This window comes from Anas acuta, chromosome 3 (assembly GCF_963932015.1).
Source record: "Anas acuta chromosome 3, bAnaAcu1.1, whole genome shotgun sequence".
In the NCBI taxonomy this organism is placed as follows: domain Eukaryota; kingdom Metazoa; phylum Chordata; class Aves; order Anseriformes; family Anatidae; genus Anas; species Anas acuta.
The window spans coordinates 31,368,972-31,394,931 of NC_088981.1; the positions used below are offsets into that span (position 1 = coordinate 31,368,972).

General features: G+C 41.8%; 1 protein-coding gene and 1 long non-coding RNA gene across 4 annotated transcripts in view; one reads left to right on the forward strand and one right to left on the reverse strand.

The window, feature by feature from the left end:
- Window positions 1-6,866: 6,866 nt before the first annotated feature.
- The window catches only part of VIT (vitrin), a 54,099-nt gene continuing 35,005 nt past the window's right edge, over window positions 6,867-25,960 (forward strand). For all 3 annotated transcript variants that reach the window (XM_068676426.1, XM_068676427.1, XM_068676428.1), the window contains exons 1-4: window positions 6,867-7,167; window positions 22,289-22,358; window positions 24,123-24,188; window positions 24,703-24,859. In XM_068676426.1, the coding sequence (XP_068532527.1) occupies window positions 22,328-22,358; window positions 24,123-24,188; window positions 24,703-24,859 (254 nt within the window). In that variant the 5' untranslated portion in view covers window positions 6,867-7,167; window positions 22,289-22,327. The remainder of the gene's footprint in view (window positions 7,168-22,288; window positions 22,359-24,122; window positions 24,189-24,702; window positions 24,860-25,960) is intronic.
- LOC137853727 (uncharacterized) lies at window positions 7,174-13,288 on the reverse strand. Its single transcript, XR_011094683.1, has 3 exons — window positions 10,837-13,288; window positions 9,483-9,692; window positions 7,174-7,852 (listed from the first exon to the last, which is right to left on the reverse strand). It is a non-coding gene; the product is annotated as an uncharacterized lncRNA (long non-coding RNA).

Consider the following 25,960-nt stretch of genomic DNA (forward strand, 5'->3'; position numbering starts at 1 on the left):
CTACTGTGAAGTGGCTTTTACTGGCATCACCTACTTGCTCTGACACCTGATGCCCTACAGAGCGTAAACAGAAAACACATCGGGAAAACAGTCAGGAAGAACAGACAGAAGACTGTTACTGGGTTTACATTTTCCAGGCCCGATTTGCAGTGAATAGTTGAGCTTTACTGCCAAGGGCACCGGGATCCAGAGTGAGACCTGGTATTCTTGGCAAACTGAATTAACAGTGGCAGTGATAGCACATGTCTCACACTGAAAGCACTTAGATAGGGAAAACACACTGAAAAAGACATTTGTGTTTCCTGAGAGCTGTCATCCTCACCTGCAGGCTCCAGCACTGAATTCGGCACTGCTGAAACTTCTTATCAACAAAGAGTGCTCTCCTAAATAGAGGACTTTACTCCTCATACAAGGACCTTTGTGCCAATGAATCAGTTTTTATATGTGGTTGTACAGCTATAAAATATATCCCACTTACTCTGGGAAGACTCAATCCCCACCTACACTGTGTTCGAGATGAACAAAATCCATATGCTAGACTTCCTACAGACCCAGTTCTGTTCAGTCACTATACATTTTTCTTTGCGATAACTGGAAGCTATGCCAAAAAAAAAAAAAACAATCCTTAAAATGGGATTCCATCGTGGTGACTGCTTGGTTTCTGATAGCAGGCTGGTGAGATGCAAGCATCACAGCACATCTCCATCCTGTAACAGCTTTTAAAGCTGGCTGCCCCCCTTCAGATCCAAAGACCATCACCATCATCATGCAATGTGATGACCCCAGAAGTGTTGGGCGCTGTTCCCTCATTGATATTTACTGATCACTTCAGCTATGTTTCAGCACGGCATTTGTGGCCACCCCTGTTCTAAATATGCCATTATGGGGGATAAAAAGGTGGGGGAAGATTTAGCTCCATGGTGAAATAATGAAGATTTTTTGGTGCCCATGATAGCTCTCTGTGGTATCTCATGTGCATCCTCTGGCTGTTTTCCTTTTTTCCTACAGAGAAAGAACTTGAGGTAATTAATAAATTAAAACAATATATGCATATTGTTTCTTTCTGCAACAGCCCAAGATCTATAAGTAAACCCAGGTGACTTGTTGGTCCTGTTACTGTCTGCATGCCCATAGCTAGTGCACTACACACTAAATCTCTCTCAAAATATACAAACACTATTTACAGATAGTAGTTACTTCTGGGCTTGCTCAAACACCTTATTATAGGTTATAAACACCATACTATAAACACCTCTGTCCATGCCCAAGTTCATGTTTCATGATGCCTTTTGATTATTATAGAGGCAAATGAGGTCAAAAGTTTTCACAGTGACTGACCAGAACTTTAAAATGCGAAATTGGAAATCATAGAATCATAGAATGGTTTAGGTTGGAAGGAATCTCAAAGACCACCTGGTTCCAACCTCCTGCCATGGGCAGGGACACCTCCCATCAGACCAGGCTGCCCAAAGCCCCATCCAGCCTGGCCTTGAAAACTTCCAGCATTCACAGCTTCTCTAGGCAACCTGCGCCAGTGCCTCACCACCCAAATGATGCTCAAGTCACGCATGTATCAGTATCAGACAAGGGTCCATTTCTCATTTCCTGCAATGAACCCCCATTTTTGAGCTTGACCCCTGGGACAGCAGCCTCCTGGCACACCCAAACAGACTAATTTGGGCACGTCTTGTCCCAGCCTTCCCTGTGGGGGTGTACAAATGAACCTTTGGCTTGGGGCTTACTGAAAGAGCTCAGTTTCTCTGTAGTCTCAGAAGAGATGAACATTGCCATTTTCATTGAGAAACACCCACTGGGACAAATTTACATTGTGTGAGATTGGTATCCATCCATTTAAGGCAGGCACGCCAACATTATGCATTCATTTGGCCCATGAGGTCTCCCCATTCATAAAAAGAAAAAACAGATGCCTGGCTACCCAGTTGCTCTAATTATTTAAAGTTTCTGATGCTGGCAACAGCTCCAGCATACATAATTCACCCTTCGTACCTTTCTGAAACACAAGACAAACACATCAGTGTATTTTATATAAGCCTTCCAGGACATCAGTTATTTTATTTACCCGAGGTCAATTTAGATGTAAGTGCTTTAAACAGCTAGAGCCAAACAATGTTAACCCCCTATTTGCCTTGCCACCCCAATTGCACTTCTAACTTTCTCCTGCACACTTGTGCCTTGCTTTCTTCATATAGATATGAATGGTAAGCACAGATTAACTTAAACGCAATAGCATAGAAATTAATATTTCATTTCACAGAGTTTCAGGAACTCAGCAGTGCTGCAGAAGCTGAACTCCCCTGTCGCTTGTTGGGATCTCAGTGCTACCATGTGCTGCCACGGAGTCCTTGCAGAAAGCAGGGCTGCAAGGCTGCGCAGGACACCTTGGGGTGCTGTAACATACAGAAGTGTCTGCTCTATGGTTCCTGCAGTAGTGTTTACTTGACAAGACTTGAGGGTAATTGTTTGAGAGCAGAAAATTTGCCCCTTGCTGTTTTAGCGTTTGGATGGGATTAGTTGTGTGACAGCTACATGTGGTCTTGCAGAAACCATTTCATGTGTCTGTTCTTTCCATTCTTAAATGCAAAGCCAGGACTTAATAGAGCTTGCTTAGCCTGCCATCATCCACTGAGAAAGTGTCTTCAACAGTTTCTGTGCAATGATCACGGTTCAGTAAGCCCAGCTGTGGAGCACTCTGGTTCTTTCTACATTTCCTACCTGCAATTAGAAGACCAAATGACCCCATGGTTTTAGGAGGGTGGCCCACAGCGCCATGCCAGAAAATCATCACATACCCCGGACCCACAAGAGGCCCAGTGTGTGATGGACTCTCCATCTTCCCCCTAAAAATTTCCCAATTGAAGTTGGGTATGTCCCAGTGACCGAGGCTGTGGGGTGTCCTTTTGAAAGATTTGCAGTGATAAACCATCTGTGTTGGGCCAACTACCTTGCAGTCTGAGGCTGAGAGAGAAAAGGGGGACCCTGTTTTCAAGAGGCATCCCCAGGCAGGCAGGCACAGATCCTCACAACAGCACGAGGCCAGGCAGAGAGAAAACCCTGTGCCATGCGACTCAGTGTAAAAAGCATGGTGTGATGTATAGCATCACACGCCCTGGCCCAGGGACATCACTTGGTGAACATCAGACCCAGAAGAGGTGGATTTATTTGCCATTTCCACATAGGTGAGGTTTCCCCTCTTTCGTTTATTTGTACATCTCTGCAGAGGATGGGAGACACAAGGGACATTACATTTCCGTGTTGTCTGAAACATATAAACCCACAGGCTGTATTATAAACAAAAGCTTCACTAAAAAATGTTGAAGTTAGATTTGTAATGAGGCTTTGACTAAGTGAAGTGACCTTCCCTTCAGGGCAGTTAGGTTTTCAGTTATTCCAGCAATGACTTTTAAACAAAAACTGTATCCCTTAAAAATTCAGCATGACTGAAGATCTCAAAATGAAGACTTAAAGGGACTGTGACTAGGATCCATTAGCAAGTGTTTGGTCTTCCAGCTCCATACAACTGCCTGAAAACACTAAACCTCCCTCCCGAGTCTCAGCCAAGTTGTCTGCTCCTTCTCTGCCAACATCACCTGCGCACATCATCTCATCTCTGTCTTCTGCTTTATCTTCCAGTGGGTTGGGAATTTTCTGAGCAGATTATCACCCAGTGTGGTCACAAAATTTTCCTCAAAAATGAAGAACATTCTCAAACCCTCCTTGAAACTAAACTACTTAGACTCACCTGTACATCAGCTGCTTCATTAAGGCTTTCAGAGGACAAGTCAGAGATCTGACATCCTTTTCTTTCAGGCCTCATATTACAGTGGAAACAAAGCCACTCCACGTGTCCTTGAAAAGGGATAGAGCAGCGATTTTGGTAAAATGTTTTACTGAAGGGAGTCACTAAGCTGCTGCTGTGGGGAAGTGAGGCTGTGATATGCCTCAGCCTTACTTACTAGGCACATAAGCACACATATGTATACGTCTGTGTCTATATATACATGCTATGCAGTAGTACATGTATATCCCCTGAAATCCTGCTTTAATTGAACAAATTAAAAATCAGTATAGTAAAACTTAAGAGCTTCCACCACAAACATTACTACCAGTTAACAGCAAACTCAAGCAGAGGCCTCTGATTAGAAGTGATGGCAGGAGGCACAAACACACATAGACACTGAGCCTTTTTCCACCCCCTAGACAATAGTGTTCAACACTTATTGTCTTCAAACGAGTGGCTTCCTGACTGCACAGTCACCTCTTTTGTGAGCAAATCGTCCCCTGTGCAAATCCTGGCACCAAAGTGGAGCCCCACAACGAGGTTCACCTCTTGCTCCCATACTCTGTGTTGACAGCTCTTGGGTGGCTGGGAGTTACTTCTGTCAGGAAAGAGAGCAGGCAGCAGCGCTCGGAAGTGTTGTGATAAAAAGAGCCAGCCTGCTGCCTCTGCAGTGTTTTGTTTTGATACTCTTCAGCTCTCCATTACACACAATAATGAGAGGCTGAATACCCTGGATAATGACAAACTTAGGGAGTTTTTCTTTTTCTGCCCACTCAGTGTTTCTGCACTGTGGTTCCTGGGATGCTCATTTCCAGGATATGCCGGGTTAGCTCCTAGGCAGTGATGCAGAAACATGCCAGCCCACCAGCAGCATCCCTGACCCCAAGCCCTGAGCAGAGCTTAGGTGGGTGCAGCAAGGAGAAGGCTGCAACACTGCAGGCTTTCTGGAGCCAACAGAATTTTATTCACACAGCACTGGGGCTATGTCCTGCCAGGTACAAGCTGGCTCTTTGCCCTGGGCACAATTTACCCACAAATTAGATAATCCAGCCATGGAAAATGAGAAATGGATCTATCAGCTGTTCCTCTTGTAAAACTACCACCCTGCAGAAGCAATGGGGCATGACCTAGGTGGAGGTGCTGTAGCTGTTGCTTCAACACCCTGCTGACCAAGTTCAGCACGCCTACACCCACAGCCTGAAAAAGCTAGTGCAGGTACCAGAAGCAGAACTTTAGGAGGGCTTTCTGCATGTATCAGCTATCCCAGTCATCCACTGCTTTGTATGCTTCCATCCCAAGGCACCAGTCCAGCTATTTCTATTCAGTCCTGCCCTTTGCTGCCTGACCATGTCTTGGTTTGCCAGGGGCTTGCTCATCAGCACTCTCATCATCACATCTCTTCTGTTCTCACTCCCTGACATACAGCTCTGTTTTGAAGTTACTTTAGGATTTAACTCAAGAAGCTTCTTAGTTAATTACTGACCTACCAATAAGAAGCTATATATAAAGGAATCTAAACACATACATAAATGCTTATGGGTTTCTGAAAATAGTCTTCTTGAGTGGAAAATAAGTGGCTAAATACCAGTGAATGTATGTGCCCAAACACGTGAGACTATTTCTATCAACATCTGTAAGTAAGGGGCTATCAGGGGACTTGCAGTTGTTCTGGGAAATGACACAGCCACTTAGCTGTAAAACCCCAGTATTTAGATGTGTAGCCCCCAGTACATCTGAAATTTCAGTCGTAGGGACTCCGTTTTTTTTTGCCCAGGATTATCTGACTAAATGAACCTCACAAAGCATTATGAAAAGGCTGATGAAGTTCTGAATGTCACAACTTGAATTAACAAGACTTGTTTGTTGTTGTTGTTTGTTTTTGTTTTGTTTTGTTTTTGTTTGTTTTGTTGTTTTGTTTCTCAGTGGATTTATTAGCTAGGTCTACTAGTAGATTTGCTATCTGTACAAGATTTTTGCCAGTATACTTTATTCTGCCTCAGAAGTGATTACTGTGGCAAGTCTAGACTTTTATTTTAAGAGAATCATTGAGAGAATCAAATCATTATGGATGATTATAAACTAGTAACACAGCTGAAACTTCTTGATAAACCTCTGTTGTTTGTACCATGTCGAGCTATTGTACTGTTTCCATAAGTACTGGACTGGAAAATCACAAATAAATGTTAATCAGTTTCACTGAAACCAAATGTATTTACAGCATTGTTAAATCAGAAGTAGCCAGGAACTATGTATTGTTTCAATGCGTCTTTTGAACTCTGTCTCCTGTATTTATTCTAGATTTTTATATGTAAATTTTTACCAATAATCATCTGAGATAAAACAGTGTAAGTTCACTCATATTACCTTTACACTTCTGAATACTTAGGTGGAATTGCAGATTATAGCCTGCACTTCAGTATCCTAGGGTATGATACCAGTCCTTTCTTTGATAATCTTGTGATTCTGTGATCCTGATGGTCTCAATAAAATTTTCCTCTTAAAGTAACCTGACTTTTGTTTAACATTTCATTTGGCCAGGTTACACCGAGTGCTATTTTAGACATCCTAGACAGCTTTTTGTTAAATTCCTGCACCCACCCCAATCAGAAAGGAGTCATGCTAATGCCCATTTCATACTTCTGCTTCTCCATGGTCAGACTCACAGACTTGCTCTGTCACTAATCCTCTGGCTTCAGGGTGACTGTTCACGAAATAAGATGCTATTCACATTTAAGGCATCCAGCTCTTCAAAAGCTGTTTTACCTCTTTAAATCTGACTCTCACCTAACTAATCTGGTATTTATGATCTTTAGAGCCACTTAGTTTACTCCAGGCTACTAGTTGTAGCCCTTTTACTACAGTGCTGAACTGCGTAGGGAAACTGGAAAAAGTTGAGCCAAAACATCAGGGAAGTACTGCTTCACCTTCCAAAAGAGAAAAAAACTCAACAAATCTGACAGGCTAGTGCAAAAGGAGCATAGAAATCCCTACCAAAAAACATGTGGGAGGGAGCATATATTTAAAATAGGACCGCCTAATTCAGCTGCTAAATCACTGTAAGGAGCTCTCTATGTCTGTGTGTGCGGGAGGGAGAGGGAGAGACAGAGGGAGAGAGTCAGAAAGGGAGAGAGGAGCAGAGGGAGGGAGGAAGGGAGGGCAATGTGCCTTTCACAGAGCTGGGAGCTCGATGGGAATGTTTGATTAGCTCCTCTCTGAAAGAGAAAAGGTGTCCAGGCCTCCCTTCGCCGCCTGCCTCCGATTCTTTAGAATAATGTTGGCTGGAGTTTGTGGTACAGAAAAGCTGGGAAAAAATAGCACTTTCATACTGTGTGGAGGAAAGGAATAAAAAGTTACACACCTCAAGCAAGGTAATTTTGATGTTGTTTCTCTACTATATTTGTTTGTTGGGGAGAGGGAATATTGCCTTTTTGTGTGTTGATAGTAGTTATATTTTCACCGCTAAGAAACTGTAGGGACATAACTTTTTGTTTAACATTCCAGCTGTGTGCATAAGATCAAAGAATTAAGGAGATTTGGACATCGATGTAAAATGAAACTGTACTTTATATAGATTTTATTAAGTTTTTATAAAAGCATTAAACCCCTACTGTTAAAGTGGACACACATGCTGAATAGCAAGGGCTTAACTCTTTCATAAAGCATGGTGTATATTAGTCACACACCAATAGACATATATATGCCAACGATTCAAATAGTGTGTAAGATGTAATATGACTTGTTCCCTGTGTTTAAAGTACTTTTGCTTTCAAGACTTTTTCTTCACCTCTTTGATCAATAGGGAGGTATGTGTTGGATCATTAATTAGCACTACATGACTCCGGGGAACGCTAATCTACAGGACACAGAACAGAAAATAGCGTTATTCCACTCATATGACCTATACAGCATATTCTTTGCTAGTCGGATAAGTACAGATGCATGAGCAGTACAGTAGCCTAGACTCTATATACCCCTTTGTGCCGAGCGCTTGTTTTGCTGGTGAGGCTCCAAAAATGAATAGCATTGTCAAGCCTGCCACAGCCGTTCAGCTCTCTGTGGAGAGATTAGAGTCTCGATAAGTCTCTTCAAAATGTGATTTCTGTCAGACTAGTACAAACATGAACCAAATGCCCCAAGCAAACTTTCAACCCTACTTGATATTTTGTTTCTAGAGTTTATGGGAACTACGCCACATCCAGAGCAAAACAGGAGTTACAGATTTCAGAGGCAGATCCTCCTTTTCCTCTAACCCCTCCAAAATTTAAATGGAGGACCAAAAACAAGCAAGCACACACAGAGAAAGAGTTTCTTCAGTTTAGATGGTTTAGAAGATCTATTTGACTGAGAATAGCAATGGAGTCATATATGTTTATAGCGTGTGTTTTAGCATGTTAAAGATAAAAACACCTTGCACGACTCTGCTTGAAGACTGGCTTTTTGCTGTACCTGTAGTACCACGTCCTTCAGTCCTTGCTCAGATTATCACTTGAATTAAAGTGATTACTATAAGACTGGTCTCTTTCGGAAATGCAGAGCTCAAGGAAAAATAATGTGCACATGCAAAAAGGATTGCATGTGCACATTAGTTTCTGAATATTGAATTGGTATCTTATTGCAAAGACTTATTTTCCTTCCATATTTTATCTAGTGCTTTGAGTTGCTGGGGTTGTTCTCACTGGGGTGTTGGAAAACACTTCCCGTCTTTCTGTTATTCAAGACATAGAAGTATTTAATTAATTGGAGTGAAAAGAAAAAAAGAAAAAAAAAAAAAAGAAGAAAAAAAAGAAAAATAAAGAAAAAAATTAAAGAAACCTCGATGCCTTAACAGTATAATTGAATATTGCATTGTGCTTTTGCCTGTAGCAGGAATTTCATGTTCTTAACTTGCTCGCTACTTTCTGTAAGACACTTTCTTCTTTGGCAGTGTTTTTGCACAAGACGTACCACTGCTGATTGAACTAAGTAGTTTTACAACCAACACCATCAAGGAAACTGTTTCCTCACACTTGGGATGCAAGAATGAGTCTCTGTGGATTCTCTGATGCCTAATAAAGAATGAGTTCCTACTGAAGTCTCTCATTTAGTGGGAACATTAACAAAGATTAACATTCACCCCTTCACCCAGCTACTTACTTTCACAAAAGTAGTAGGAATTTAGTAGGAAATTAATTTATAACATTCCCTTTAGTTAAACTTGATTAATTTGAGTATTTCTGAAGAAGACTGGGTGAGACACAGTGTAAACACAGAAGATGGGAAGAGTCTGATTACTTCAGGTGAAAGAACAGAATTACTTGCTATTTCTGGCCATTGCTTTTTAGAAAACACTGCTAAATATAAACCTGAAGTTTATGTAACAGTGGCATCAAGGACTTGACTGTACCTAGTCTGTCTGGAGAAATTTAATTTTTTCCTATTCACCCCAGAGTCACAAATAGAGGTTTAGAAAGAAAATACTGCCCAGTAACTTACATGCTAACTCAAGACCTAGGACACACGTGCTCACCTCTCTGCTCCTAACTGATGATAGGCAAGACATTTAGGATAGCCAAACGAACTGAGCAATAAAATGGCTAGTTCAGCTTACTATCCACAACTGTGACTGTATTCCTTCTCCGGCATCTTGAGGCTAAATACACAGAAACACAATGCTCTGGCACACAAAGTCACCAAATCCCCATACCAGAGATTTTGGGACTGGGATGGGCAGATGCTGGATCAGCAAGGCGTGTATTGGCCCACTGCAGTGGCGTGGGGAGGCACTGTGTTTTCTGGACGGGTGGTCCAGGGTTTTCTGAGAGTCCTGGGAGATGTTCTGGCCTCCTGAAGCTCTGGGTCCACCAGGACTCCTCTGACGTGCTGCAGCATCACGTCACATTCAGGGCTTGCTGATCTGGGTTGGAAAACAGAAACACAGAACAAAACAGAAATAAACGCAAAACTAAAGTTAGTTGGTTGGTTGGGTTTTATTTTGCCCGCCTTGAGTAGTTTTCAAGGCCCACAGGGAGAGATAGGTGCTTAGCACCTCCTTAAACACTTCAGTCACTTTTTTGAACTTGCCTGCACACAAGGAGCACGTTGTTCCTGTGCTGTTGGCCTTGGGTGCCTGTGCTGGGGGATTCAGCTGGGGTGTGGGACAATGCAGCCAGTGTTCAGGGCCCGATTGTCACACGGAGACTATAATTATCTCCCTTCTAATGACCAGCCAAGCAAGATAACAGTTTTTATGCTATGTTTAGAAAACAATGTCTTACTACAAATTGGTGGTTCATTCGCCTGTAAAAGAGCCTCTCTAACTGTCTTGGAGCAGATGCCATTCTTTTCCATTCTGATTCCTTTATTTATTGCACATTTCACACTCGGAAAACTTGGGTGAATGCTGCGCAGGCAGTGCAGCCTCCCCATGTCACTGAAGATGGCAGAGCAGTGCAGAGTGCCCAGAAAACCTGTGGCTGTTTCGGTTGTATCTACATCAGTAAATTGAACTCTGACCGTCTGGCTCATGACAGCCTGCATCTTGTGGGTGAACTCTTTTAGCCCCCAGCCCAACAGGGCTGCGTGTGCGGCTGCAAGCTCTGTGGGAGGGAGCAGTAAAGATGCTTCTTGCAGACTCCCTATAATGCCCTGCAGTGGCAAAAAGAGAGGTGTGAAGGGGCTTGCGATGGGTAACACAGCAGTGTGTATTGGAGATGAGATTTTACCCACAGGCATCCTGGGGAGACTTCTGACATGGTGTAGGCTCCTAAGGCATCTGTGGGGGTAGCTATACCCACCAGCAGTGACTGCAGACTGTGGCTATGTCTGACCCTTGCAGACAGGGAGATGAATCAGAAGTGGGCAGTCACGACGGCGACACTCATGGTGTAGCTACCTGAGTGTTGGCTCAGGGCTCTACAAACATTCAGCACTAAGCTCTGTGCTGGGCCAGCCTCAGATTTTGTGGTGTCTGAGGGCTGCTGCCACATCCCCTGCCGGGTGCCCTGCCAGCAGAGCAGCACAGCTGCCCGCTCCCTCTGCCCACAGCCTGCTCACCTTACCTCTTGCCACGTTCTCTGAGCTGGCATCTCTGCACAGTCGCAAGGATGTGGCTGGGTCATTTTTTTCAGCAAACGAGCCCTGGAAAAAGCCAGAAAGAAGATTTCCAGATCAGAAACAAGATTTCCCAATGAGTAGGAACCAGCATTTTAAGTTGGAGCTATATTTTAATTAGAATAACAACACCATCTGCAGATTTTGCTTTCACCATTGAAGCAGAGCACCCAAATCTATAGCTCATCCCCCAAACTGGAAACACATTTGAATTCAGAAGAGTGTTTATAACCATCCTTGCTTCATTCAAATCAAGATTTAAGCAGGTCTTAACCTGCCAAGCCTTACTGTCCTGACTGAACTGGCTTTCTAGTAACCATTAAGCCCATCCTACATCTGCTCTATCTCCAGAGCAGCAGGGTGCATTAAGAGTTCAGAGGCACATTAGCAGCACTATCTATGTCAGCTATCCTTAATGTGTCTCATTCTACAGGACATCCCATGGATACAGATATAAAAAATACTTTGAAGATGCAAACTGCATTTGGAAACTGTGTTTTGGACTGTCACCCTATAAAATAGCTTTGTAAATGCAATACATGTAACACAGCAGCCAACAGTTTCTCAGCTGGCAGCTGGTTTCCTATGAAAAAATTCATAATTGCCAAGTGACAGTTTTACATGAGCCAAAATTTCTGGTAAAATTCTGAATGATCTTTGTGTAGCTTCACACAATCCTTTAATGTCCCCACCAGGATGCATTGGGGATTTCCAGTGCCTCCAGGCTTGTACATAAAACTGTGGAAATTTTTACCTCTCCAAAATCACTTGTTTACAGGGAAGTTTGAATGCGGCCACGTCTGTACCTCTGGCTCTCTCTGCCAGGTTCCCTTAAGGATTCAGAAGGCTCCGTTCTTTCTCTTTTCACCAAATATGCAGCTTACCCTGGAGTCAGTAGAAGAAGGGTGAGACAGAGGAAAGCTGGCAGCAGCGCTGTATATCCTGGCCCTGCGAGGCGAGGCTCCAGCGAGTCAGAGTTACACAAGGGTAAGGGATCCATGACTCCGTTGGCTGTCGGCACCACTACCAGCCAGCTTAGGATGATAGGAGCCCACCTTGCTCACCCAAGTGGAAGCCCACCTTGCTCACCTCTCTGGAAATGCATCTGCAGCACACCAGGCTTGGTGGAAGAAGCATTTGAACATGGAGGGTATAAAAGGAGAGAGACTGGTTGGAGATGAGGTTAAATGGAGAGAAGGAGAGGAGTGTCCAGACGAGGGAGAGAGGAGGTTATAGAAATTTAGAGTAATTGCTATGAAACAATTTGGTGCAAATAGAACTGCTTCTGAGGTCAAATATAGGTACCACACGTGTACTCATGAATCTGCCAGGAATGAAAGTGGACACCTGACATTTTCCTCAAGCATGGGGTAAGCACCATGCCCAGGTCAGACAGATGTTCTCTCACCCTACTCTGGGGGCAGTCTTTCTACCAAAATGCCTCTCAAAATATGTGGTGATTTGGGATGTAGCATCTCAGGTTTCCATGGTCTACATCTTTGATTCTCACAGGCAAAATTTGTGCATCTAAAGAATAAATTTTAGGCAATAACTAGAAGTTTATATGGTAGTCTCTTCAAACCAAAGTTCAGAACAAAATTCCTGAGCATGGAAGTAGATTATGCAGTATTAAGGTCTGCAGGCTTTGTTCTGTTTTTAAAACAGACCTTTCACCCTAAATTACATGTTCCTGCTCTTGATCACCTGTTTGCTCCCAATCCATGCGATTAGCACAGTTTTCTTTTTTGATCTTGGGTTCTCAGAGACAGAATCCCATGATTCATCTCTATGCCAAAACAGCAAGTTTTAAAAGTTTCTAATGGGCAAAACTATTAAATCAGTATCAGCCTGGCCTTCAGATGTATTTCTCAAAAATTTCTGGCTGCACCTACGCTGTCACAGTATCCATGGCCAAGCTCTGGATGCCATGCTCCATGCCACCACATTCGCTAGCTCTTTATCTGCCTCCAGGGCACTCATACACATAAAGGATACAGTTTTGGAAGCATAACCACCTGCCATGTTGTCTGCATGCCCTGTGTGCTAGAGAGCCCACTCCTGCCATCTGCCAAGGGCTGCCAACACGCATAACGTAGGGCTGCACAGCCTGGCCTGCACAATGTCAAGTCTCTGACCAGCAGTGCCTCTTCAGAAACCCCTAACATCCTCATTTATACTGCTGACACCCATGCAAACCTGTAGCTCACTTTCATCTCAAAAGCAGCATGGAGTCCCAAGATATCTTCTGCACTCATTAAAAAGCAGAAACGATATTCATAGGACCACTGTTTTCAAAAGGCTCCACACAACAGCCACGTCTAGTGATAGCCCTTCCTGATTTGCTGAAGATATTTTGTGTACGATATTTCCTTAATCAAGTCACCATTACTAGGCATCGATCAATTTGACTGCTTACTGCCTTATCTAAAACCAGTGCCACATGCCAGGAGGGCTCCAGGTAGTTTTTTTAATTGCATATGTTTTATGAATCCTTATCCAACCAGTCCATGGCTTGGGCATGAGTAGTTGTGCTGAGTGCAGGAGATACTGAATTGATACAGCATCCATTCTGGTTTTCTGTGAGATGCTGTATAAGTTTATCAGCATGCTTAAGGACTGGGTTTGCTTTCAATTTGGAGATAAAATTCACTTTTGCAGTAGAGGGATACATGTAGCTTTAATAAGCAGAGCATACACATCCTACATTTTCTCTAAATTTCTGTGTCTAAATTTCTACCAAACAAAAAAGTGTCAAGCTGTGTCTCAACATGCTACAAGAATTCCCCAAACCATCTCCAGAGTGATGTGCAGTTTATTCAGTACCTCTTACACAAATTCTTAACTTTTAGGCCAAATATGTACCTTCAGGGGAATTCTGACACACTACAATAATTCTTAGCTTGCAGGCAGCACAATAGCGTGGTTATTCAGTGCTTGTTTATTGTGCATCCAAACTGAGAAACCACATATTGCAGTTTCAAAAGTCACTTTGACTTTTCAGAACTGGGTGTTTTGTTGAAAATAGAAACAACACTTTTTTTTTATATAAAAAGTGAAAGAAATGTGGCCAAGAATCTTACTCTCCCTACCTAACACATCCCTCAGGCACTGCTGGATTGCAGATATTCCCATTCCCTTCATGTCAAACATTTGCTCTTGGGTTCTTGGGAACATGGCACTGCCAGGACTGACAGTACCCAGCTGGGACCTGGCTGGTATTAGGGAGAAGTAATTAAATTAGGAAAGGGAAAGAGGTTGCCCTCAGCAGTGAGCAAGTTCCAGTGCACAGACAGAGCAGGGCTCAAACCTGGGAGCAAGGGGAGGAAATACACAAGATATGAGAGCTGTGGGGGATGGACAGACAGAAGGTAGTTGTCTGGACAGGGCTTCACAGGTCGGAGCTAACAGCGATTCCCAGTGAGCAATAAAAGCTGTGCATTGAAATGAAAAAATGTAACATAAAATAATACATTATTAAATGTAAAAAGAAATCAGGAAAGCATGGTGCAATGACCCTCACAGATATAGTCATCCGGATATTCCAAACTGTATTTTCTCTGTGAGTGGGTGACATATCCTAACTGAATTTCTTCCTCTGCTGGGAGGAACAGATCAGGCCAGCATAATTGGTGGTTATCTCTGTGAGACAGATGAGAAAGTATAATCATTGCAGTTTTATTTAGGCCCTCAGAAAGGTCTGGCAAGTTAAATCACACTATAGTTTTAAATAAATTACCTTCTTCTAAACGAGCTCTGTGGAAAGCAGAGAAACCATTTGTCACTGTTACTTCAGCCTTATGTTGGTTTAATTTCAGGGCACTGCATGAATATAAAATGAGAAGCACAGGGCTGCTTGGGTGTTTTTATTCAGCTCTAAATTGCTGGGTATAGCATCGTCATTTTACCTACCTGACTGGAGCTGTTTTGGACTAAATTCTTCTTGAAAATCCACATGTAAACATTTCTTAAAGTGTCTCTGGAATAAATAGAAAAGGATTTGTGTGCCCCAAGTGCAACTGAGGTAGCAGTGGGACCTCTGAAACCCAGGAAGGGTCCCAGGACCCTACGTCCTCCTCCCCATCTATGTCCAAACCACAGAGCAAGGCTCCTTTGGCATCTTCACAGCTCTTATGGACTTGACCATGCAGTGGTCAAGTTTCATCAGAGAGGGGAGAATGTGCCCAGGCATCCTTGGCACCCTCTCAAAAAAATATTAACTCTCTTCACACTCACAGACCACTCAATAGGCTGAACAGCCCAACCTGAGCACAGTGACCACATGCTAGCACCAGTCAGCTGAATTTCTTTGAGAAACAGAGCTGACAGCTACCTCGGTATAGCAAGATGGTGGAAAGCAGCACATCTTCAGGCAGCAGAGCAGTATGTAAGCCCTCAGCTCCCATCTCTAAAGCAAAAGGCTTAAAATGCTAAGCAGGAACAGCAGCAACCACCAGCCTGCTGTTGAGGGTGTGACAACCCACGGGGGGGAGGACAACTGTGGACCAGTGTGGGATTCCTGTGGCCACAGGGAAGAGATGACAAGGAGCCTGTGGCTACTGCTCAGGTGGTAAAGGCTTTTTATTCAAAATGAATAGTCCTGCCTATGACCCTAATGCTAGCTGTGCATGTTATGTTACACAAAGACACTGAGGCAGAAGTGCAAGCTGTCCAGAGACTCAGAAACTCATCCAGCAGAGGTCTGGTTGTTCATTTTATCACACGCACAATTGCTTCATGTGCAACATCTATTATTTCTTCCAATTCCTCCACCACTGTGGAAACACCTGCAGACATAAAAGCCTGTGTTTCCTCATCAGCTCTTTCTGAGGCACTGGATAACTTAGCAAAGTGAATCTGAGTACCGCCTCCAGGAGGTAATTTTGGGTTCTCAGTCCTACATGTATTTCCACAGAGGCACCTACCCCTAGCTGGGACAGGGATTGTCCTTTTGTCTCTTCCTGCTGTTTGGCCAAGCCTCCTGTTTGCAACCAAAGCCCAAGCTCCTCTGAAAGCTGAAGAAGGTTTAATTATGCACATGGTACAGGAGACTCTGAGTTTCTTACTGACACTTCCCACAAACAGTGTGGGCAATTTATTTGTTTTCTTCTCTTTGATCTGATAAGGTATGAAATGTCCTATCCTTGCAGATGGTGCTAGTGCAGATACAAGCTTTCTCTTGCTTCAATTATAGCAAGTTCCTTCCAATTCCCTTCATATATGAAAGAAAAGAGTTGAGCTTTCCCTCATCTTTTTTATAACAGAAGGTAATGGTTTCTATGATATTTTTAAATCCCTGGATGAATATATTTTATTTCAGGCCATTACAAGACAAAAGTCCAGCATCCCATGCAAATGAGCTCATGCTTACAAGCTAGCACTTTGAGTCTTACTTCTGTTACCCAGTGTCCTGACCTAGGATACCTGCGGGACAATCTAAGCTTCTGGAATGAAATACAGTTATCACCACTGCTTTTCTAGCTCAGCAGAACTCACTACCTGTCTTTTTAAAATAAACTACCATTTGGATTTTTTTTGTGTATAGACTTTCAGAGCAAATCAATGCACTGAGTGAACAGCATTCCTTCCCCTTGAGAAGAAAAGAGAGGAAAGAAAATTGCATGTGACAGGTATTAGCCCTATTACCCAGTGTGCACCAAAATGCACAGCTATATTATAAAGGTGAGCAAGGTACTATACTATGGGGACAGAATATGAACATGAAACCAAGAAAGAGTGAAACATTTTTTTAAAAGAAACAATAGGAAAATAAATAAATAAATAAATAAATAAAATCTTTTATCTGCAAAGACGACGATAAGCTTGTTTATCTGAACCGCTATACTCACACCTACACCAAACCCACTTGATTTTCCTGTAAGGAGCACATATCTAACTCAACCCACAGTGCTCTAAGATGGTGTTGTTAACTCCAAACTACTTGCTCAAATAGCTTTCAAACAAAGTCCACTTCTGTTTTTTTAACAGTGCCAGTGTTGCTGCTGTATTATAACCTCTTGAGAAGGAGAACAATAGCACGCTTTATTGTGGTACAAAGGAAGTACAGAAATTAATTTCTGCAGCACAGGAGATTACAGGAAACAAACTGCTAACGCCTGCAGAGTCAAAGCACATGGCACCAGCAAAGAATTTCTGTTTGCACATGTAATGGACAGCAATGCCTTACACAAAACATCAAGGACTTACTTAAAACCTGCGCTTCCATCAGCAAAAGTATAGTTTTCCATACAGTAACAGTTTATACAGATCAAAACCATCTGTTTGTTTGTAGAGGTTCTTTCATGTAGCAGCTCCCTGAGAGCTTTATAAGAGCCGAGCTGCTATTAAAAGGCATAAAAACCTGACTTTATATCCTAAAAGAATGGTTTGCTAACTCTGTCTTTTCACTGGCATTTGAGCTTTTTCAAATATTTTTAGCACAGGAAAAAGGAATCAACATTCTTTCAAATAGAAATTTGATTTCAAAATGTTAGGATGGGGCTTACACTTGGAAACACTGAAGGAGATGCTTTTTACTGCATTTGTGCTTGACTTAACACGGGTTTAAGCAGCATTGATATAATGCACATACACTGCTTTCCTGGTATAGTAATAGCATCTGTTATGGTGGTGAAAAGGATACAGATGAGGAAATGTACTAGGAAAAAAAAAATCCAGCATAAAGTTTGGGAGATTTAATATTGAATGATCACTAGTTAACCAACTAGGACTGCAAATAATTAATGGAAATCTGGTAAGCATAGCTGGCATTATCTCTCAGTTCATGAAGAGTGTCACAGAAAAGGAACAGAAGATGCCAGTGAATCAGGGCTCCCAAAATATCATCCATTATTCTGGTTTACTAATGAGACACAAACTCAAAAGATGCTTTAGCATCCCATTGCTGGGAGTGAAAGGAGCCACAGCTACTGGACATAGCAAACATAACCAGGGCACTGGACATTATAACTTTTTTTTTCTTTTTCCCATTTTGTGTGTTATGACAGGAATTTCATGAGGCTGGAAAACTAAAATTATGTAAAATCCCTGCTGCGGTCCCCCAGCAGGGGCAGGAGACTGGGCTGCTGGAGGGCAGGTAGTCAGGCACTGCCCCACAGACACCAGAATGCAAAGACAAGGAAACCCAGCCCATGGGAGCTTCTCACAGTAAGATAATACAGGGAAGAACATATAGTCCAAGACAGCTGGAAGAAGGTGTTTTTTGGCTTGACTTTCCACTGAAAAAAAAAAAAAAAAGTCTGAAGAAAACACAGTTTCCTCAGTGAAAACTCTCAGAACCTGACTGGGAAGCCAGGCATTAGGAAAGACCTTGCTATTAACCAACTATTAGTATCTTCTCTCACTCTTGGCTTTTTAAAAAATATCCCAAATGCATTTTCCCAGCTAGAAGTTAATAAGTAGGACACAGCATGCTCCTGTGCTGGCTGAGTAATTATCCTTCAGAAATGCCTGAAAAAGGTACAGTAATCACATTTTTATTAATGCATTAGTAATAATGCCACACAGATTAGTATTAAAAATATTTTAAACATATCATGTTTTAAATGGCTCTTTACTCTGAACTGAGTACTCTAAACTGTAGTAGAGATGCCATAGGCAGAAAGGAGGAATACAAAATCCATGAGAGAAAGACCATGTGAGATTTTGATATCATTTATCCCAGCTATGGAAACAGCAGACACACTCCTCTTGTACATAAGATTTCTTATTTTGGCTTTCTTAAAGTTAATGGCAGTATGGGTTATTCTCTTATGCATACGTGCGGCCCCTTGCATCACACTTCTGAGGGACTGGTGGTTTAACCAGGTGTTGATAGCAGGGAGTCAGGACAAGAACTGCAGAAGGCTGAGGTGTAAATTCATGTGGCCACTTGATGGTAAATTTGTGGTAACATCAGTGGAGGACTTTGATCGGTTATTTCTCAGAGGTGAGATCAGATTGCATATAATAGGTGTTTGAAGGGCATGAGGTTTGAATAATCTTCAAAACAAAAATAAGATCTGGGATCAAAGGGGAGGATCAATACCAGACCTACACGAAGCACATCCTACTTTAGCAGAAAACATGGAAAATCAGGTGAATTGGGGGTTTTCTGTATGGTTATTGAAATAAAACAAAAATATTTAAAGACTTTGGTGTGTAAACCTCTGTCTTTCACAGACAAGTTAATAGTTGCATGCATGAAGTGGTGATATTAGGTTCCCAAGAAAAAAATCTAGGGTGTAAAAAGAAAAAATTAAACACACTGAGACTTACAATGGTAGATAAAAGGAGAAATCTCAGCAAAACTCATACTATTGATTAAACCAAAGCAGAAACTTCAGTTTTTGAGTTAATGAGATCTATTAATTTTGTAAAGTAAGAAAGGGACACTAGCTTCTTGTTTAATTGCAAAGTGTCATTCTCAATCTGCAGACATCCCCAAAGCTGCCATTGAATTTAGACTAGAGGGCCAGTCATACACATAGGTCCATTTGGAAGATCAGAGCCCTACTTCCTCTTTTCTTCCCAGAGAAAGACAAAAAACACCATTTTATTCCAGACTTTTGCTCCTTTTAAGATTTTGAAAGTAGCGGATGCCATGCTAGCCCGCCATATAGGAGGTCTCATACTACCTACATATAGGATATCTGTACATTTTTCCTGGTATACCAATGCCTAACATAGAAATTAATATAATTGGAAAAATAAGTTTCTTTATTAAAATTTATTTCCACCAGGATGCCAGTAAAAGCTGCATCAGCAACAGCACAGTCCCCAGTAGCATGCTTTTGAGAGTAGCTATGACAACAAATCTGTCAGGTAAATCGAACAGCCTTGCCTAAATGCTTCTATTAACTTTCCTGTCGGTAAAATACCTGTTATTGCAGGCTAAGGAGTCTGCTGAACTCATTTGCCTCTTGATAGACTTTATATATGAATTCTATTTAGATTTCTTGGCCTCTTTCTACCGGACATTCATAGTACTTCATTGCCACCCAGGAGGGCTGGGATGGTGCCTGGTGCAGCTGGCCTTGGGATGGTCGGGCATGGGGACAGCAGGGCCTTTGGAAAGCAACAAGAGCTCTTGTGCAGCACTGGTGGTTTATATATTTTGTGAGATGGGAAAAGTCAGGCAACATTGGACTCTGTCCACAGCAAGGCACACAGCAATACACCCGTGAGGCAGCTTTCACATGTATCCTTCACTATCCCATCCCTCTTCTACTCTAGTTAAACTGGAGATGAAAGTGTTTTAGCACTAAGCCAAATACTGTCAAGACTAATTCTCACAGCTCTCTCTGACTTTAAATAAAGATGCCACTGCTGGTTTTACTCGCTATAGATTTGGGGAATGCCCAGTCAACACCAGCACAGCCTTTAAAGGTGTATGGTATTTCTGCAAGTGGCCAGCAAGTCCCTCAGTCTGCATCTCCTATTCCTGGGATTGAGCTGAAGTAAGAACTGATGTGGTCTTGCTGCTACTGCTTGCACAGCCTGGGGTGACCCCTGACCATGCTGCCCACTATTCTGAGAAGGACACAGCCCCATGAGCAGCTTTCCATGCCCCGGGATTCAGCTTGGTGGCTTCTAGGCAACTTCTGCTTCTCTCCACCTTACCAGTTAGCAGGTTTTACTGAGATTGATGAGGAAAGGTGCAGTACCAAAATTTCCAAGCAATACTGTTAACCATAGTTGCTGGCATTTTGAGTTCCCTGACCATAATATAGAAGCAGAAATTGGAGGTGCAGCTGGCTTGTGTAAAAACAGTTATAAATTATATAGGCCTACAACTGGATGAACTCAGTTTAATCTGGCAAACTATTTTCATCTTTCTCACTCAATAAACATGCGGTTTTCTTGAAAAATAAGAGCAATTAAAATAAAAAATGTGGAAACATTGACTTTGAGGAAAGATTGCGGATTTTTTCCCTCTGCCCTATATCTGTCTCGTCCTTCTAATTTTCCTTCCTGAGGTGGGAGAAGCCCAGGTCCGAGTACACAAATCTCTGAGTGGAAGCTGTCACTGCCATGCTTTCCAGGAGGCAGACAACTTGTTTTCCCTAACCGTTTCCAGCTTTAGTACTTGCTCTCTATACTTTCTTTGATAGCAAGCTAATTTTGACTTTAGTGCAAAGCTTGCCATTTGTAAGCATGTAATCAATTTCCTTTCATTTTGCTCCTTGAGTTTTTCCTCTACAACACACAAATATTTTCTCACTCTCTGATATTTGTTAGGCATTTTGTGGTATTTTAATGACTGATGTTAATTACAAGCATCCAACCCAGGATTTCCCCTGCAATCATAATATAATGAACACTTTCTACTAGAGGTAAGGAATTAATCCTCATACATTGTGATGATTTCCTCTTTTTTGTTTCCTCCTATGCCTTGTTTAAAGTAGTGTCTCCTAATTTGCTAGAGATTAAAAGCTTCACTTCTCAAGCTCCGTAACTCATTAGAAAGACAGTTTAAAAATACAATTATTTTTTGTTTTCATTGTCATGCTAAACTTCTATCCACTGACTGCTCAAGCACTACTCATTCAGCCCACTTGTAACTCTTTCAAATTCAAAGAAACAGTGGGCATGTCAATAAATGAATGCAAATAAAGATAAAAATATTCCCCCATATAACATCTCCCAGATGTTACAAAGGGGAAAAGTGACCACAAAAGCAACATGGGAGGTGATGCTCAGGAAAAGGAGGATACCTGTGATAAGCCTGTAGTCTTGTAGTCTGGACAAGAGCTTCAGGAACAGCAGACATCAGGAACCGCATACGTAGACCCAGAGAAAAATGTTGTCCAGATGTTCCGAGACTCTTCTCATTCTCAGGCATGTTCTCACACACACACAATAAGGAAAGGAAATAATCCAGTAATTTGGCTCAAAATCAATGATGTGATTACAAGATACTTTGCACAACTTGCTTCAAGAGTAAGCAAATTTATGTTCTCCTTACATTTGTGAAATTATGGGGTGCAATTGGACATGCAGACAGTACAAGTCTGCGAATACTCCCTAGAAAACTAGCAAATTAACTTGAATAGCTGCAAGAGCATGTCCATATCTGTCATGTCCTCTGCTACCACTGGCTTCAGAAATAAGTATGAGGGATGAAATCTTGGTTTCACTGAGGAAAAAGGCAAAACTTGGACAGAAGGAAAAAAATTAGGCCATGGTTGTTCCACAGACCAAACATCATCTCCTCAGGGGGACATCAGCTGCTCTGCAAAGCAGACAGCTCAGGAGAAAAGAGCACCGTACATGAGGACTGTGAAATGTTGAAGAATAATGCACAGTTGCTATTCCCCAACGTTTCCAGTATCATTTATCATAACTCTAAATACAGCCTCTTTTTTACAGTACTTTTTTTTTTTTTTTTTTTTTCCTTTTCAGTGCTCCTTACTGACACATCCAGACTTTGCTTTAATCACCATGAAGGCCTCAATTATTGTGATCTTCTTTGGTAAGTACTAAAGATGTGCTACAATTAGTAGTTTGTGGATTTGTACACCCCGTCCTGGCTGACCAGTGACTCCACTGCTGATGAAGCTCTCTGTGGAAGGTAGAGTAAGCCTTGACACAGCTTTTCAGAAACGGTATCCAAACTTCCAAACTTTTGCATAGAAATAATATTAATTATTTGCAGAGCTCTCTAAGCATATGGCCATAGCTGAACACAGTCCACATCAGATGGTACCACTAATGCTGGAAAATATCTGTAACTTAAAGATCCCCTATAAAGAAAAATCAGCTATTTATTTCATACTGTGGGAGCACCCCCCGTTTACCCCTTTCTCTAAGAACACAATCTTTGAGAGATTTCCATGGCCAAGAAGGTGCAAAATGAAAATGCTTATAAATGTGTTCTATTTTCTTTCCTCTGGATGTCAGATGAGATCGTACTTTCTGGGAAGGCACAGAGATTCCAGAATTTGCGATAGGTCTGACATGAACAACCTGGTTGATCGGGCATAGTTGCTTTGTGTAGTGTACTAGTGCAGTTATCACCCTTTGATGGCGCTACCAGCCATCACGTAACCTAATGCTGCTGTATGACTTTAATTGCAATCTTCCCAGGTAATGCTCCATTTAGCTGGGACCCTCCAGCCTGGCAGGATATCCATGTTTAGTTTAACTTCATAGTTATCTATGTTGTTCTTTTGTCTTTACTATGAAGACGATCTTCCTCCACATTAAATGAGGCCCTTACACAGCGTGCAGCTGGGATTTTGCACTTTCTTTTCCATTGCTTCTATTTTTTTTCTAAGTACAATTTCTCTTCACACAACTTTACCAATGTCAAGAAGACCCTGTACTTCATCTATATGCTGTAGCTTCAGAAACAGTGAGACTGTTTTTACTTTTGAGCAGGTTGTAACAGTTACTGTCTGCAAACACTTGCAACCAGTCTAGGGGGAGAAGATTATATTAAAAAGAAGATAGAGAGAAGGAAGAAGAAACATTGCTGTTGCTGAGTCAACACTTCACAGAGAGTTTTATTTCACTCTAAAAGCTCAGAAAAGAAGGTGAATAGGAAGGCCAAGACATTTGTAACAGTTATTACCCACAACTCAGTGCTTATAAAGTAAACACACAGAACTGTTTGTACATCAAACTCTTAGCAAGTAAACCCAGCCAGCTAAGCAGCATACATATATAGTGATGTATTTTTTAACATAACTGTATGTCTCTTCTTCAATCACACTTTTCAAATCACAATTCTACTTACTTAAGGAAAGCAGTGTCCTTGCTGGGACAGGGTATTGGACATGCCACACTGGAATCTTATACGTTTCATGACGCTCCTGGTATCCCATATCCACTACCACCACTGAGTAAAATGCCACAACATGCTCTTATAGGATACCATCCCTGCATAGGCTATTAAAATGTATCTTTCTCTCCCTAAATTCCTAGCTGTTTTATGCACAGTGCGTGTTTCACTGGTATCTCTATACACCAATTGCAATGAGTTTCTACTGCTCTTGGAGATACTTAGGCTTTTTTGTGATTTTCTGGAAATGCCTGGACTTAATGGCATATTTTCACATGAGTTCCGCCGATTAATGTGCAATCAATTGATGTTGAATCCCCTTCAGAAAGCTCCCCCACAGTAGATGCCATCTTGACTGAAAAGTTAACCAACAAGTTAACCAACAAATCCCATGAACAGGTGACTGATGCTGGTAGTTCCTTTTTTTCTGATACTATGTTTTCTTTGTTCTAGGTGTATTTCTTACATGTACATATGCAGCCAAGGAAGCTACAAAGAAGATTAAAAAGGCTAAGCTATGTAAGTGGTCCCATTAGTGTGCCTAGCTGCTTTACTGCAGGCAAGACTGATGCATAAACGTGTCCAAAGTGAAGTCATATTCCAGTAACTTCACAATTCTTTGCAGAGTCAATAGGAACATACATTAACTAACAAATTCTACTGAAGTCAAATCACTGAAATGTGTGCTACTGTACACTTGTAAAGAGGATATTGTGTATTTCACTATTAAAATGTATCTTCATAGGTCCCCAGGTACCACACACTTACTTTAGAGAAACAAACACTGAAAATCAGAAGTATCCCCAGGCTTCTTCAGTCCACCCTCACTTACAGCCACAACCCTTGGCACACTGGTTGTTATGTGATATATTGTAGATATAGAAGACATAGACATCTCTTGTGTCACAAAAGCATTGGTATAAGTGCATAAGAGGAGGGCATCCCTGTCACTCAGTTACTCATTATTTTCATGACAAGATAATTCATCTATGAAAACATTCAGTTTGACTTTACCAGGATTTTGTCCTCACAGACGTACCACAGATCGACTGTGATGCCAAGGCAGGGAAGATAATCAATCCTGAATTCATTGCAAAATGCCCTCCGGGATGTCAAGATGTAAAATACCGTGTGTACGGCACAGACATTTATGCTTCTTTTTCCAGTGTGTGTGGTGCTGCAATTCACAGGTGAGTGGGTTTAAGTAAGCCAGGCACCCTGAGAGAATCATCATCTCAGTGTGGGGAGCTCTTGGCCTTTCAGGTCCTTTAAAGTTCTCAGTGCCTTGTAGGCTTGATTGCAGGCTGCTGTTCTAGTGAAAAGCACGTGAGAAAGACCATACATGATAAAACGGATTCTGTTTTATGAAGTGCTGTCAATCCTCTAGTCCTACTGAAATCAGTCATGTCTGAAAGTGTTTTTCAACCTTAGGAGAAATGTTTTGAGTTTTTTCAGATCTGCCATTCAAGCATAGCAAATGACTATTACACTATTATTATTCAAGTAGGATGGAGCTGCTGCTACTAATACAGCTTTAGAAAAAAAGAAAAAAAAAAGACATATCACTGGCAATGAATACATACAACTCACATACTTCTGGGACTGGTTTTGGCTCTCTAGATTTGAATTTAGCTGTTGTTGATGTCAGAGGCTGAGTAATGTGCTTTTCTGCCACAGAAGGAAATACTGGACAAGGAAATGTATAATGCAGAATTTATAGTACAAATTATACCAAGTTTAATTTGCCATGCAAAAGTGTGCAGGTATTTTTAATGGAGAATAACTTCACAACCAAAACACACCATAATTGCAGGCAGGATGCAAAAGCAGGATGCATTCAGCTGAAAATGCAGGAAGAACTTGTAGAGTCTGATCGACATCTTGACCTCATTCAGAGTTACCATAATGCTTTCAGTTCTGAGAAATACCTGGGAACCTGAGTAAGCTTGAATAGTTCAGACTTTGGGACTTTGTACTTTATTTGAAAACACATTCCCTTCATATTACATTAGGGAACTGTAGCAGCACTGAGAAAGGAAAATTGTTCATGAATCTTAGGCAACGCCAGCTGCACCACCAGTGGGAATTTCTCTGCCCTCCTTCCTTTCTCAGTCCCAGCCCATGAATTGCTCTATCTTTGTAACAGCCTACTCCAGTATGACCTGCTGAGATGAAAAACTGTGTTAATGCAAAGCTTTTGATTGCCATGGGAAAGCATCTCCAAGTCGATAAGAAGATGCAAAGCATTTCGTTTCCTTAACTGTCTGCTGTGAATTTTTACTTGAACCTGT